The 15,863-nt window shown below is 40.9% G+C and overlaps 1 protein-coding gene across 2 annotated transcripts in view; it reads left to right on the plus strand.

Moving 5' to 3' along the window:
• The window catches only part of znf665l.L (zinc finger protein 665-like L homeolog), an 18,750-nt gene extending 3,806 nt beyond the window's left edge, over positions 1 to 14,944 (plus strand). The window contains exons 2-3 of one of the 2 annotated variants that reach the window (XM_018266990.2): positions 8,812 to 8,977; positions 12,195 to 14,944. In XM_018266990.2, the coding sequence (XP_018122479.1) occupies positions 8,812 to 8,977; positions 12,195 to 14,026 (1,998 nt within the window). In that variant the 3' untranslated portion in view covers positions 14,027 to 14,944. The remainder of the gene's footprint in view (positions 1 to 8,811; positions 8,978 to 12,194) is intronic. The other variant, XM_018266991.2, reaches the window with a different exon arrangement.
• The last annotated feature ends 919 nt before the right edge of the window (positions 14,945 to 15,863 follow it).

Consider the following 15,863-nt stretch of genomic DNA (forward strand, 5'->3'; position numbering starts at 1 on the left):
GAATGCGGGTTGCAGGTCCATTTTGTGGATCGCAGGTTGCGGGTACGGGTCGGGTTCCAAAAAATGGAACCACGCAGGACTCTACTCTGGGACCCATGATCGATCAGCCTGATTTTGAGGAGAGATCCGCTTGTTTGGCGAGGTCGCACTACATGAATTTTGACCTTTACTGTTCTAAATTGATACATTTAGTTGATCCATTTCTTTTTTGTCCCTGCTGAGCAGAATCCCTGAGTTTCATTAAAGGCAGCTGTTAGAATTGATAAAATAGTTGCTCTTATTTTAAAATTGAGCAAAGGGTTTAGAGTCTGCGCCTGGATTCCTGGACGGGAAACATTAAACTTTAATTTTGGAAAAACTGTAAAAAAAAAAAAAATTGAAAGAAATTGAAAAGGGGTTATATAATAAAAGGCAATACGTGTGCCCAGGAGCAGTAACCCATAGCAACCAATCAGCAGTTAGCATTTACTAGTCACAAGCATACATCTTATTGGTTGCTATGGGTAACTGCTCCTGGGCAAACTTAGTGTCTTTTCTTACATATGGGGGAGGGGGTATATTTCTGGTGTACAATCGGAAATATCGAAACAAATCGAAATAAGGTGCATGTTTAATTCTAAACCAGTTCTTGTCAATGCTAAGCTGACTCCCAGAGAGAAAGGTTAAAGGGATTTGGTCATGATTTTTATGGTGTAGTTTTTATATCTAAATGACACTGTTTACACTGCAAATAATTCACTGTACAATATAAAATGTCATTCCTGAACCAGCAAGTGTATTTAGTTGTAATATTGGTGTGTAGGTGCATCTCAGGTCATTTTGCCTGGTCATGTGATTTCAGAAAGAGCCAGCACTAGGATGGAACTGCTTTCTGGCAGGCTGTTGTTTCTCCTACTCAATGGAACTGAATGTGTCTCAGTGGGACCTGGATTTTACTATTGAGTGTTGTTCTTAGATCTACCAGGCAGCTGTTATCTTGTGTTAGGGAGCTGTTATCTGGTTATCTTCCCATTGTTCTGTTGTTAGGCTGCTGGGGGGAAAGGGAGGGGGTGATATCCAGGCCCGGACTGGCAATCTGTGGGTTCTGGCAAATGCCAGAGGGGCTGCTATAAGGTGTCATATTAAGTCAATATTTAGTGGGCTGGTGGGGGCTGTTTGGGCCTCTGTGTGGGCTGATTGGGTCTCGATGTACCTGAAATGCCAGGACCTATTTTCACTCTCAGTCCAGACCTGGTGATATCACTCCAACTTGCAGTACAGCAGTAAAGAGTGACGGATGTTTATCAGAGCACAAGTCACATGACTGGGGGCAGCTGGACAATATGTCTAGCCCCGTGTCAGATTTCAAAATTAAATCTATAAAAATCTGTTTGCTCTTTTGAGAAATGGATTTCTATTAACTCATGCAGTTTAAAAACAAAAACATTTTCCCATGATAGTATCCCTTTAAGAAATGTCATGTTACATGATTGTGTGTGTACATATCACTTCCTGATAACTATCATGCCACCGTCATGTGACTTCCAATATGATCTTAATCCTCCTCACCAACTCAAACTGCATGTAATGCTGCTGCCTAACATAAGAATCTCCCCGGCAAATGATTTCTCTTTTCACCATGTTGCATTCTCCCCCCGTGACGCTACGTGTGCCATGAGCCCAATGGAACAGCGCCCTCTGTTGGCCACATTTCCACTGAGACACAGATTAACAAAAAGCAATCGTGGAACAAGTTATCATGGAGAAAAGCCTTATAGACATGTACACTTTTGTATTCCAATAGTCTTAACTTGTTAACAAAACAGGGGTCCCGTGGGCATGGGAAGCACATTGCTGTCCACCTTCCCACCCCCTAAATTCACCTTTAAATTAACTGTTAGTATGATGTAGAGACGGATATTCTTAGGCAATTTGCAATTGGTTTTCCTTTTTATTATTTTTGGTTTTTGAATTATTTAGCTTTTTATTCAGCAGCTCTCCAGTTTGCAATTTCAGACATCTGGTTGCTGAGGTCCAAATTACCCTGGCAACCACGCATTGATTTGAATAAGAGTTGAATATGAATAGGAGAGGCCTGAATAGAAAGATGAGTGATAAAAAGTAGCAATAACAAACATTTGAAAGCTGGAAAGAGTCAGAAGAAAAAGGCAAATCATTCAAAATCTATATAAAAAAAAAATTAAGACCAAGTGAAAAGTTGCTTAGAATTAGCCATTGTAAAACATACTAAAAGTTAACTTAAAGGTGAACCACCCCTCTAAATGCCCGCGAGAAAGACCAAAGTCCATCTAGTTTAAGTATATGAACAAGTGCATACCTCCCAACTGTCCCATTTTTCACGGGACAGTCCCCATTTTGACAGCTCAGTCTGCAGTCCCGGATTGTAACGCAAATTTCCAGATTTTTCTCTTTGTATCTTTTTCTGGCTGTTCAGTGCAGGAGATCAAAGTTTCTAACTTAATTGGCTTTTGGCAGAGAGCCCCAGAATATGTGGCAGGTGCACTTAGATACTTGTGTAACAATTTAAGTTACACAAAGAAACAATTGTAACAATTTAAGATAAACAAAGAAACAATTGTACAATTTAAGATAAGCAGGTCTCTTGGGGAAACTGTGACTCACAGCTTAAAGGGCAATTCACCTTGATTAGCAAAACTGTAATAACACATAAAAAACACAGAAATATGTCCAAACTTTCATAACCTGCCAAATGTTGTAAAATTGACATTTTAATTAGGGGGTGTGGCCACAAAATGGGTGTGGTCAAAAATCCCGGTGACATCACCCCTAGATCGTCAGTGCCTGATAAGGTGCTTATGGCGCGGAACACGTATGGTTATTTCTATTTATTATTTCGTTTTCCCCTGAGGCTGAAAAATGATTGATTTTGTCACAAGATAATTCTAAAATCCAAGAATATGACAAACAAGCAAAGTCTGTGCTTTTATATAGGGATGCACCAAATCCATTATTTTGGATAGGCCGAACCCTTCCTAATTTGCATAAGCAAATTAGGGATGGGAAGAGGAAAACATTTTTTACTTCCTTGTTTTGTAACAAAACGTCATGTGATTTCCCTCCCCGCCCCTAATTTACAAATGTGAATCCCGAACCAAATCCTGGACTTGGTGCATCCCTAGTTTTATATATTACAATTATGATCTGTGTGTAACTATGTAACTATGTAACATACGCAGCTTTACTTGCCCTTGGAATGGCTGCCAGTTTCTAGCAGGGACTCGGTATAACCACAGTATTTCCTCCTTTTTCACCCAATGTTCTCCGTCCTCTCAGCAGAGCAATAAAACGAAATTCTTTGTGTTTATCGAGTAACCGCTGAAGCAACACAGCGACGTTACTCAACCCTAATTGTGTTGCTGCAAGAGGATGCGGAGACATCAAATATCTTTATTTTTATCACCTTTATGTTAACTTTTAGTTATACAATGGCCACTTCTCATCAACTTTTCAATTAGTCTTCATTATTTATTCATTATAGTTCGAATTTTTCTTCTGACTCTTGCCGGCTTTCAAATGGGGGTCACTGACCCCATCTAAAAACAAATACTCTGTAAGGCTACAAATGTATTGTTATTGTTACTTTTTATTATTCATCTTTCTATTCAGGCCTCTCCTATTCATATTCCAGTCTCTTATTTAAATCAACGCATCAGTGGCGTAACTAGTTGTTACTGGGCCCCATAGCAAATTCAATTTAGGGCCCCAAAATATTTATAAGTTGGCCTATTTTACCAAGATATATTAAAATTGCTAATTAATTAGGCTCTCACTGGGCCGCCTACACTCCTGGGCCCCCTGCAACCGCAGGGTCTGCTTCCTCTATAGTTACGCCCCTGCAACGCATGGTTGCTAGGGGAATTTGGACCCTAGAAACCAGATGGCTGAAACTGAGAGCTGCTGAATAAAAAGCTAAATAACTCAAAAACCACAAATAATAATAAATGAAAACCAATTGCAAAGTGTCTCAGAATATCCCTCTCTACATCATACGAACAGTTAACTCAAAGGTGAGCAAAGGACTGAATCTTAAATATGTCACTGGAATCAGTGTTTATGGGTCACAGACTGACACATGCGTGTGTGTGAGTGGGGGGGGTTGTATTGGCCATATAAATAAATAAATAAATAGAATTGCTACTTTCATACTTTCCCATTAGCAAATACAACAACAGATGGGACTAAGATCCACATTCCTATTTGACCATAGGAAGGAGAGCAGCCCAAGAGCATGAAGTACAGAAACACAAACAGAGCCTTAGTAATCAGTTACGTTTTGTTAATGGGACTTAGATCCATAGGAAGGAGAGCAGCCCAAGTGCATGAAGTACAGAAACAGAATCAGAGCCTTAGTAATCAGGTTAATTTTTTATAATGGGACTAAGATCCACATTCCTATTTGACCATAGGAAAGAGAGCAGCCCAAGAGCATGAAGTACAGAAACACAATCAGAGCCTTAGTAATCAGTTACGTTTTCCTAATGGGATTTAGATCCATAGGAATGAGAGCAGCCCAAGAGCATGAAAACAGAATCAGAGCCTTAGTAATCAGTTAAATTGTTATAATGGGACTTAGATCCACATTCCTGTATGACCATAGGAAAGAGAGCAGCCCAAGCGCATGAAGTTCAGAAACACAAACAGAGCCTTAGTAATCAGTTAAGTTTTGTTAATGGGACTTAGATCCATAGGAAGGAGAGCAGGCCAAACGCATGAAGTACAGAAACAGAGCCTTAGTAATCAGTTAAGTTTTCTTAATGGAACTTAGATCCATAGGAATGAGAGCAGGCCAAACGCATGAAGTACAGAAACAGAGCCTTAGTAATCAGTTAAGTTTTGTTAATGGAACTTAGATCCATAGGAAGGAGAGCAGGCCAAACGCATGAAGTTCAGAAACAGAAACAGAGCCTTAGTAATCAGTTAAGTTTTCTTAATGGAACTTAGATCCATAGGAATGAGAGCAGCCCAAGTGCATGAAGTACAGAAACAAAACCAGAGCCTTAGTAATCAGTTAAGTTTTGTAAATGGGACTTAGATCCATAGGAATGAGAGCAGCCCAAGTGCATGAAGTACAGAAACAGAATCAGAGCCTTAGTAATCAGGTTAATTTTTTATAATGGGACTAAGATCCACATTCCTGTCTGACCATAGGAAAGAGAGCAGCCCAAGAGCATGAAGTACAGAAACACAATCAGAGCCTTAGTAATCAGTTAAGTTTTCTTAATGGGACTTAGATCCATAGGAAAGAGAGCAGCCCAAGAGCATGAAGTACAGAAACACAATCAGAGCCTTAGTAATCAGTTAAATTTTCTTAATGGTGCTAATCATCCAAGGTGGACTTACCCTTCAATATAATGCGCTAAGGACAAGTATGTATTCTCTGTACCCTTATCAGATATACAACACACACCTTCTGTACCTGTACCCTTTTAAGATAAATACTCTTATATACTCCTTCTTTATCTGTTCCTTTTATCAGATTCCGACATCCTACATTCTAAAAAAAAAATAATAATTATAAATATTATATCCTTTACTTACATTTTGGTGCCATTTATACACAGGCGTGTGAATATTATTTATTATGTACGTATGTATATAATCTCTCTTTTATTACACTGCTCTGGGTGTATAATATAATAATATAGTCTCCGATGTTGGAAGGGAGAATGTTGGCTGAGATAATTACACTCTTGCTCTCCAATATGGAGCTTTCTCCCCACAAGCTTCCGCCTCAATCAATTATATATATATATATGTGCACTGGTTCGCTTTACTAATTTCTCTTCCATTTTCTGCAGTTCATTTTAATTTGCTGCTAACGTCACATTAAATAATAATCAGAAAAGCAAATTACCCACAACAATATGCCATTAAGTGACAACTCTATTTAACAGCATTTCAGATTACTACCAATTATGAAGAGGAATGGTTAGTGGTGCATTTAATAGGATTCCACCCCGGAATGTACCACATTCATTATTTTTCAGTATTGAATCGAATCCAAATCCGGGTCCTGAAACCAGTGAATACATAATTCCAATCCCACAATATGTGCTGTGTAATTCCAAGGGGCAGATTTACAAAGGGTCGCATAGTAAATTTGATTTTGAATTCTATATATTTTTTTTTTTGGTCAAAACTTTTAATTATAGTTCAAATTTTGAGATCTATCAAACCTATACGCTGGGAATAATTTGAATTGCCACCTAAAACCTTTGATTTACTATAACTTGAAAATTTGAATTCTCTATTTTTTTTGGTCAAAACGTACATTTTGGATTGTTAATTATCCAACCTCGATTAAAATTTTAATTATAATTCAAATTTCGAGATTTATCAAACCTATACGCTGGGAATAATTTGAATTCGCCACCTAAAACCTTTGATTTACTATAACTTGAAAATTTGAATTCTCAATTTTTTTTTTTGGTCAAAACTTACATTTTGGATTGTTAATTATCCAAACTCGATTAAAATTTTAATTCAAATTTCGAGATTTATCAAACCTATACGCTGGGAATAATTTGAATTCGCCACCTAAAACCTTTGATTTACTATAACTTGAAAATTTGAATTCTCAATTTTTTTTTTTTGGTCAAAATTTACGTTTTGGATTGTTAATTATCCAAACTCGATTAAAATTTTAATTATAGTTCAAATTTTGAGATCTATCAAACCTATACACTGGGAATAATTTCAATTGCCACCTAAAACCTTTGATTTACTATAACTTGAAAATTTTAATTTGAATTCTCAATTTTTTTTGGTCAAAACTTACATTTTGGATTGTTAATTATCCAAACTCGATTAAAATTTTAATTATAATTCAAATTTCGAGATTTAGAAAACCTATACGCTGGGAATAATTCGAATTCGCCACCTAAAACCTTTGAGTTCATGTATAAGTCAATGGTAGAGGTCCAGTGACCCATTGACCCAGACATTTGAGTTTTCGGGTCAGTAATATTTGTTCGAGTTTTAGATATTAAATTTTTTTTTCTTAAATAACCTCCCAATCGAATTTTGAGTATATTCGAATTTATTAGTGTTAAAAAAATTCACATGAATTCAAAATTCGACCTTTGATAAAAGGGCCTCCCCGGGGCAGATTTATCAAAATGTGAATTCACCACAACAAAAACTAACTCACTTTCTATTCATTCCTATGGGATTTTTAAAAGTGTACTTATGAAATGGTGAACTCCATTAATTAATAAATATGATTCTAAAAATCCCATTAAAATGAATAGAATTCAATAGAAAGTAGGTGAGTTTTTCTGTGGTGAGTTTTGATCTCACATTTTGATAAATCTGCCCCTAAATTGTGCCAATTGACATCTCATGGATTATAGAATTTAGGAATAACAAGGATTATATTTGTGGACACAGGCAGTTCTTTGTTTAGAGGGTGTGGATAGAGCTGGAAGTGCAATCAGCTCTCACAACCTTAAAAATGACCAAAGATGGTCGTGCATGGGAAGATTCTCTCATTTGTCAAGGTAGTCAACCGAGTGGATCTACCCAGTTCGAGCTCCGGTATGGCTAGTCTATTTGTCGTACTCTCTATCCATCTTGTCTTACGGTCTTCCTCTTGCTCAATGTCATCATTTCGCCCTTCTTTTTCCATATTGGCCTACTGTCACCAACTTGCACTACTTTCTCCATCTTGCCCTTTTATCTCCATATTGGCCTACCTTCTCCATCTTGCCCTTCTTTCTCCATATTGGCCTACTGTCACCATCTTGCTCTACTTTCTCCAAATTGCCCTTCTTTCTCTATATTGATCTACTGTCACCATCTTGCTTTACTTTCTCCACCTTTCCCTTCTTTCTCCATATTGGCCTACTGTCACCATCTTACTCTACTTTCTCCATTATGCCATTTCTTCTCCATATTGGCCTACTGTCACCATCTTGCTTTACTTTCTCCATCTTGCCCTTCTTTCTCCATATTGACCCACTGTCACCATAGTGCTCTACTTTCTCCATCTTGCCCTTCTTTTTCCATATTGGCCTACTGTCATCATCTTACTCTATGTTCTCCATCTTGTCTTTCTTTTTCCATATTGGCCTACTGTCACAATCTTCCTTTACTTTCTTCATCTTGCCCTTCTTTTTCCAGATTGGCTAACTGTCATCATCTTACTTTACTTTCTCCATCTTGTCCATCTTTCTCCATATTGGATTACTATAACCATCTTGCCCTTCTTTCTCCATACTGGCCTACTGTCACTATCTTTCTGTTCTATACTTTCTCAAGCATGCTGCTTTTTCTCCATATTGAGCCTACAGCCACCATTTTGCTCTTCTTTCTCCATATTTCCATGCTGGACTACTGTCACCATTGTGCCATTTTTTCTGTCTTCTGCTCTTCCCCCCCACAGCTGATTTTCTGTGCAGAGCCCAACAGTCAAACATCTTTATTCTCCCTAGAGGCAGCTGAAGGTTACCACTGATATTTATGCCTACTAAACAATCCCATCTTGGCTAGCCTGTGTTTATAACCAAGGATCATCCCCTGCATGTAGTATGGCTAACTGTAATGGTTCCTTGATTAATGGCCAATGACTGTACTATGCTGTTGCTTTTGAAGACCAAAAGGCCGGTTAGTCAGCACCCTGAAACTGACACCTGTATATTTGTGCTGGAATTCTAAGGAACAATGGGAAGGAATGTCCAGATGAAATCTATTTTCCATACCATTGTCTCAACAACTTTGTATGTTTCTCACTCGTGTAAGATAAAGAGAGATTTCTATAGAGTCTCTGACACAAGATACTTTGTGTTTCAGGTCCCCGTAACATTTGATGATGTTGCCGCCTATTTTTCTGAGGATGAATGGAAGGACTTGGAGGAATGCCAGAAGGAACTGTACAAGGATATGATGAAGGAGAATTATGAAGCCCTGATTTCTCTGGGTAATTTCACACCATACAGCACCAACTCTTTACTGCTGGGTAATCCAACACCAGTGCTTTCTTCTTACTTACACTTTTACTTGTCTCTGTATATGTGTTGTAGCTTTAGGAATTAAAGGGACAATACACCCCTATCTTCAACATGAGTTCAATAAATTGGGCTTATGCTGAACACATTTTTGAACCTATTGTTTTAATCATGAAAAATAAATGTTTCTTGTTCATTTTTGACCTTTTAAATGAATTAAACAGGAAAATTGAAGGTATCCTTTATTTGATCCTTGCGAGGTAGATAGATTCCCAATATTAACCCTCTCCCTTCATTGTTGTAACTGTTTTGTTAACAGGAGTTCATGATGCAAGGGGATTATCTGAACATTTGGGAATTTAATTATCTATCGAGTAAGGACCAAACACGGAGTCACTTTGGTTTTTAAGTGAGCTATTCCAACTTTTTGTAGCTGGAAACACATTCATAGGGCTTTATAGTGGTTTTCAATCAAAATGGGAAAACTTTAGGAACAATTTGATTCCCTTCCCAGGGACACAATGAATGTAATTACAAGTACATGCTGGTGTGACTGCGGTGCTACGTGCAAGGTAAGGTAAAACTAATCGGGTTTTCCTATGCTCTCCATAATGGTTTGACCCAGGAGGCCACTATTTAGCATCACCCTTCCGATGAGATTTAAAGGGGGCTGTACATCTAAACATAACAGCATTAATGAAAGAAACTGTATTCCAAGCAAATTTTCACTGTACAATAATTAAAGGACAAGGATAAGTAAATTGACTAGGGAGGTGGCAATGTGTTGGACGCCAGAGCACTGAAGATTGCACAGGCCCAGGGTTCTGTTTCTGGCACGCTGCAATCTTTCACTATTCTCCAGAGAATTGTCCTGATGATGTACCTGAGCAGTAGAGTAAAATTTGTGACCCAGGATCAGTGGAGCATAGAGTGTGGCAGAAACAGCAGTGCACCCTGGCTGGCAGAGGTTAGTGACTATATTTATATATGGGGGGGGGGGAGGCGCCTAACATGCTGGCACTCCCTTAGTGAATTTCTCTTTCCTTGTACTTTAAATATCACAAATGTTCAATTATTTTAAAGCTACATGTAAATGTAATTGATACTAAACTGTTGTTGTTCTCTGCACGGTTGGGCCCCGGGCCCCCCAGTCCAACCCTGGGCGCTGCAATAGGTGTGATTGGGAGGAAGGGAGGCGAGGAGGGGGCCCCCCAGTCCGACCCTGCACATAGGGGGAAAAGGGGGGGCACTTACCCCCCCCTGGATGCGCGTTCAGTGTGTGAGGCAGAGAGAGGAAGGAGGAGGAATGAGTGGGGGAGACCCTGGGATCACATTTTAGCACATCGTTGGGAGAACAGATGCTCCGGCTGCATGCACTCTCCTAAGCAAGAAATGCAGACTCGCCTCTACTCGCTGATCCAAGAGGCTGCAGTGACACCTCCGTCTGTGCTGCAAATACTTGCCGAGTTACAACCTCCCCCCTCGCTCGATCCTCCCTCCTTAGTCCTCAGCCCCTCCCTCCTGAGCTCAGCCCCTCCCCTCTTAGCCCTCCACGGAGGTGTCACTGCAGCCTCTTGAATCAGTGAGTAGAGGCAAGTCTGCATTTCTTCCTTAGGAGAGCACATGCAGCCGGAGCGTCTGTTCTCCCTCCCCCGAAAATGTTTATGTGGACTCCTCTGCGGGCCCCCCTTCAGGTCCGGGCCCGGTACAATAGAACCCCCTGTGCCCCCCTGATGGCGGCCATGCATGTATCTGTAGGGGATGGATAAATGTATCCCCATTTACTTTGCCTTCCCCTAAAGATTGTGCCCAAGGAGGACCCTTAGTCTAAGGGACTGGGCAAATCCCAATTTCCTGGGTCACAGTATGACCCCTAGCTATCCTGGGTTTGCTAGATGGCGCTGTGATATAATTTAAATGCCGCATGTGCTCAGAGTCCATTTTGTTAATCCCTTTCTCTGAGCAGGCAGAAAGGTTGAAGTGGAACCTAGACCAGGTCAGATAGGCTAACTTACTTTCAAAGGTCACTCTAGGAGTGACAGATAGTTAGACTATTTAGACAAGCAGCTGAGGCTCCACCAAGGAGTGTGATTGAGTGAATTCACTTTTAGGGTAAAGGCTGAAAGCTGGGTGTACCTATCGTCCCTGTGGGGACTTATAATGACCACGAGTATATGCTTATCCATTGGGTTCTATGTTCCTGCTCATCTCTAAGAGAACTCCCTTGTGGATTTTTCTCTTCAATAAATAAGTTCCCTGTTTAAGTTGCAAGAACCACTGGCGCCCAATTATTGTGCATTGCTTATAGTTACAACATATTGTACAACACCCTGCCTCCACACTGTTGTGAGGGCTGAACCCCTGGAAATTAAGGTCAGAGTTAGAGCACATTATTAGGGTAAAGCTCAGAGTTAGAGCAATGGTACCACTCAGTTTACTACAGGCTTACAGACCATTACATCCCAACAATGAAAAAGTAGTCAGCTCCCCTCAAGCCAAAGCTCCTTTTCCCACAGTACCGTCCATGTTCTGTGACTGACAGACCTGTAAAGAGAATGAGAATGCTAAAAATGTGCCCGGCATTGTGGATGGAATATAAAAATATATAAAATACAATGCAAGCGTTGAGACTAATGTATAAAATCATTATACTATGAAATTCAGGGGGTCATTTACTAAACTATGGTCAGGCTTTTAGGGGCAAAACTCGATTTTTAGGGTTTTTTGTATTTTTAAAAACTCAAATTTTTCGTGATTTATTAAAGCCTGATGCAGCAAAAAGCCAGAATTCGAAAATCTCATACCTGCCGAGGTTGTGTATAAGTCACTGGCAGAGGTCCCTATACTATTTTTACATTTCTGCAGTCTGAGCTGGCAATATCCCAAAAACCTGACCATTCCGGGCTTTTCTGGAAAAATTTAAAAAACTCCGCTGATTTGGGGGGGGGAAAAACCTCGTAAAAAACGTGCGATACGGGTTTTCGCTCCATTTTAATGAGTTTTTACCCAAACCAATTAAATAAAGCTTTTATAATAATAAATACTGTAAAATCTGGTATGGGAGTTTGGGCATGTTTTTTTTATTTAAAAAATTAGGTAATTCGGATTTTAGTAAATAGTAAATGTGATGTATGTATCGGTTCTAGTAAAAGCTGTGCACATGCATTTATCTGTATATCTATGGCCTGGTGTATCTCTGTATTAATTGTCCTTTGTTTTCCCTTGCAGATGATGGGCCTGTCAGTGATAAAGAAAAGTCCAAATACAATGACAAACTGGAAAGTATTGAGACCCCATCCCTGCCCATGTTGGATCAGGTCTTACCCTGTCCCAATATGGGAAATGAAAGCACAAGCCAGCCGGAGTCAAATCAGACTGAGCCAAGTCAGCTGGGACAGAATCAAATGGGAAGCCCAGGAGAGAATGAGGCTTCTTGTACAGAGAACTCTACCAACCAGGCAGAACCTGGGAAGGACGAAGGGGAGAAACAGTATCAGTGCACACAGTGTGGGAAGAACTTCCGGAAAAGAGACAGTCTAAAGCGACACCAGCAGACGCACACCGGGGAGAGGCCCTACAACTGTATAGAGTGTGGCAAGAGTTTTATCCAAAAGCAGCACCTGGTGACCCACCTTCGCACACACACCGGGGAGAGGCCTTTTAAATGTGATGAATGCGGCAAGAGCTTGAGCACAAATGAACGACTAAAAATCCACCAGCGAATCCACACGGGCGAGAGGCCTTACAAGTGCGACGATTGTGGGAAGAGCTTTAGGGCTCACCGGGTACTCAAGGTCCACCAGCAGACACACACAGGAGAGAGGATCCACAAGTGCGAGGACTGTGACAAGCGTTTCCGGCACAAGCAGACCCTCTTGGCCCACCAGAGAAGCCACACTGGTGAGACCACGTATCAGTGCAACGAGTGTGGCGAGAGCTTTCGGACCTTCAAGCACTTAAAATTTCACCAAAAGCTTCACCGTGGGGAAAAACCCCATGAATGTGAGGACTGTGGGAAAGGGTTCAGGAAAAGGGAGCACCTCAGGAGACATCAGCAGATCCACACGGGTGAGCGCCCCTTTTCCTGTGAAGAATGCGGCAAAGGCTTTATCCAGAAGCATCACCTGGTGAGACACCAGAGAACCCACACAGGAGACAGAGCCTTCACTGTGGTCATCGTGGAAGAGTTTAATTATTCCAATAACAACAGCAACAACAATGGCAACTATAGGGGCAGTCCACATATCTGTAGCGAGTGTGGAAAGAGCTTCACTACTTATGAACATCTGAAGCGCCACAACAGGATACACACTGGGGAACGACCCAACAAGTGCTCAGATTGCGGCAGGACTTTTAGATCTCAGAAGCTTCTGAAGGCCCATCGACAGGCCCAGGATGAGGAGACGGGGCTTTGTAAGGAGGAGGACAGCGAGAACAGTGAAAGCCAACACATTGGGCCTGGAGAGAAGCCATTCGAATGTGGCGAGTGTGGGAAAATGTTCCGCTTTCTCAAGCACTTAAAGTTTCACTTGCACACGCACACGGGCGAAAGACCCTTCAAGTGCGAATCCTGCCAGAAAACGTTCAGAAAAAGAGACTGCTTGAAACGGCACCAGCAGATCCACACTGGGGAACGGCCTTTCACCTGCACCGACTGTGGTAAAGGTTTCATTCAGAAACAGCACCTGGTGAGGCACCAGAGAACTCACACAGGGGAGAGGCCTTACATCTGCAGCGAGTGCGGCAAAACGTTCAGCACGTGCGAGCACCTGAAAATCCACGGGCGCACCCACACGGGCGAGAAGCCGTACAAGTGCAACGACTGTGGTCAGAGCTTCCGCAAGCGGGAGTACCTCAAGTGCCACCAGCAGACCCACACCGGAGAGAGGCCCTTCACATGCACCGAGTGCGGGAAAAGCTTCATCCAGAAACACCACCTTATTGCTCATCATCGGACCCACACAGGGGAAAGACCATACCAGTGTAATGACTGTGGGAAAACCTTCAGGCACAAGCAGAACCTGACCACACATCAGAAAACCCATGGCATTGGCTTGTAAGTGGATGTGGCTGTGTGGGTTAGACCAGACTCATAACATTCAGATCTGGGATTTTTACGTACACGTCCTCCCAGTTTTCCTTCTAGCTTCCATCTGGCTTTGATTGGCTTCCATTTGTTAACAGAATATATATAATATATACCGGTATATATTGTCTGCTCTTCAAGAACGAGACAATCACAGAAGTCCCAGCTCAGCCCCGTTCTTCAAGCAGAACATTGGAATTTGCGGGAATTCTGTAAGGATTTTTATTGACCAGATGTCTGGTCTAACGTGCTTGACGAATACCGAACGTATCTCATTAAAACAAAGCTTCATAATAATGCCCGCTCCTTGGCTTGTGCCATTTCCAATATTACAGGAAAGCATAGAAGTCCATGGAACAAACCATAAAGTACATGGGAATGGGGGGGTTATCTATATGTATTTCCGATCAGTGCCAAGAAGAAAATATGGAACTTTAACCTACTTCCATTTGTACAAGTGTGACTGGTGCTTTACATGTGCTGCCCATTTTCCGTGCCGCCTCCCAGGCCTGCTGCAGTGTTATTGTGGGAATACAGGTTTGGCATTAAGCGCTGCTTTAGTCTTCATCCCATAATTCATCTCTCATGGATCCAATGCTCAAGATCAACATATGGATCCAATGCTCAAGTTAAACATTGCCATAGAGCTCAACATTAGCAATGTTCCTGTTGAATTTTTTTAACAAAGTGTTCAGATCCGTGGGTTGGCGTCAAACTCCGATTCAAGGGACTCAAAGGTTCAGCTTTAAGTTAACTTTTAGTATGTTATAGAATGGCTTATTTTAAACAACTTTTCAATTGGCCTTCATTTTTTTTTATATAGTTTTTTTTAAAAAAAATTCTGTTACTGGTCTTTTAAAGGTGAACTAGACCCAAAGAATGTTTTTAACTCCTTTTTACGTATTATTTGTTTTAAAGGTCAGGTAAAGTTGCCCTTTGTTCAATGTACTTTCCCCATATGACATAAAAGTGACTGGCCCTTTAACTACACCCTCTGCTCTGTTTGCGGGTATGAAGTGGCTGCCCAACATGGTCTCTGTTCCTTATGGTCCAGCACCATCTGCACACGAGCCATGAATATATGTAGCAAATGAGCCAGACAGGAAGAAAACGACTTCCTAGGCTAATTATTTTCCTATGGGAAAAGCAGGGGCAATTAGCACAACAGATAGTGAATCCATATACTGAGTAAAGCTGGCCATACACTATAATACACCTTGCCAAACAAGCAGATCTTTAGTCCGATATCATACCTTCCAACATTTTGGAAATAAAAAGAGGGACATAAAAGTAGGGCGGCAATTTTTTTTGACCACGCCCATTTTTGTGGCCACAACCCCTAATTACCATGTTCATTTTACAAAATTTGGCAGGTTATGAAAGTTTCAACATAGTTCTGTGGATTTTTCAGTTATTACAGTTTTGCTAATGAAGGCAAATTGCCCTTTATGCTGTGAGTCTAACTTTTCCCAAGGGACCTGTTATCTTATATTGTTACAACTACTTTTTGCTTATCTAGAAAAAGTATCATATCTTCTGCTGTGGCTGTTCTGGGCTCTCTGCCAAAAGCAAAGTAAGTTAGAAACATTGTTTCTTTTTCTGGCTGTTCAGCGCAGAGAAAAAAGGGACTTTCCAGTACAACCGAGGGACTGCGGGTTGAGCTGTCAAAAGAGGGACTGTCTCTATAAAAACGGGACAGTTGTTATGCGATATGCCCACCAAAAGGTAAATGGTATTGGCTAATCGGATTGTTCTGCCCTACGGCCAAACGATTGGATTATAATGATGGGAATACCAGATGACGGGATGAG

This window comes from Xenopus laevis, chromosome 6L, assembly GCF_017654675.1.
Source record: "Xenopus laevis strain J_2021 chromosome 6L, Xenopus_laevis_v10.1, whole genome shotgun sequence".
Lineage (NCBI taxonomy): Eukaryota > Metazoa > Chordata > Amphibia > Anura > Pipidae > Xenopus > Xenopus laevis.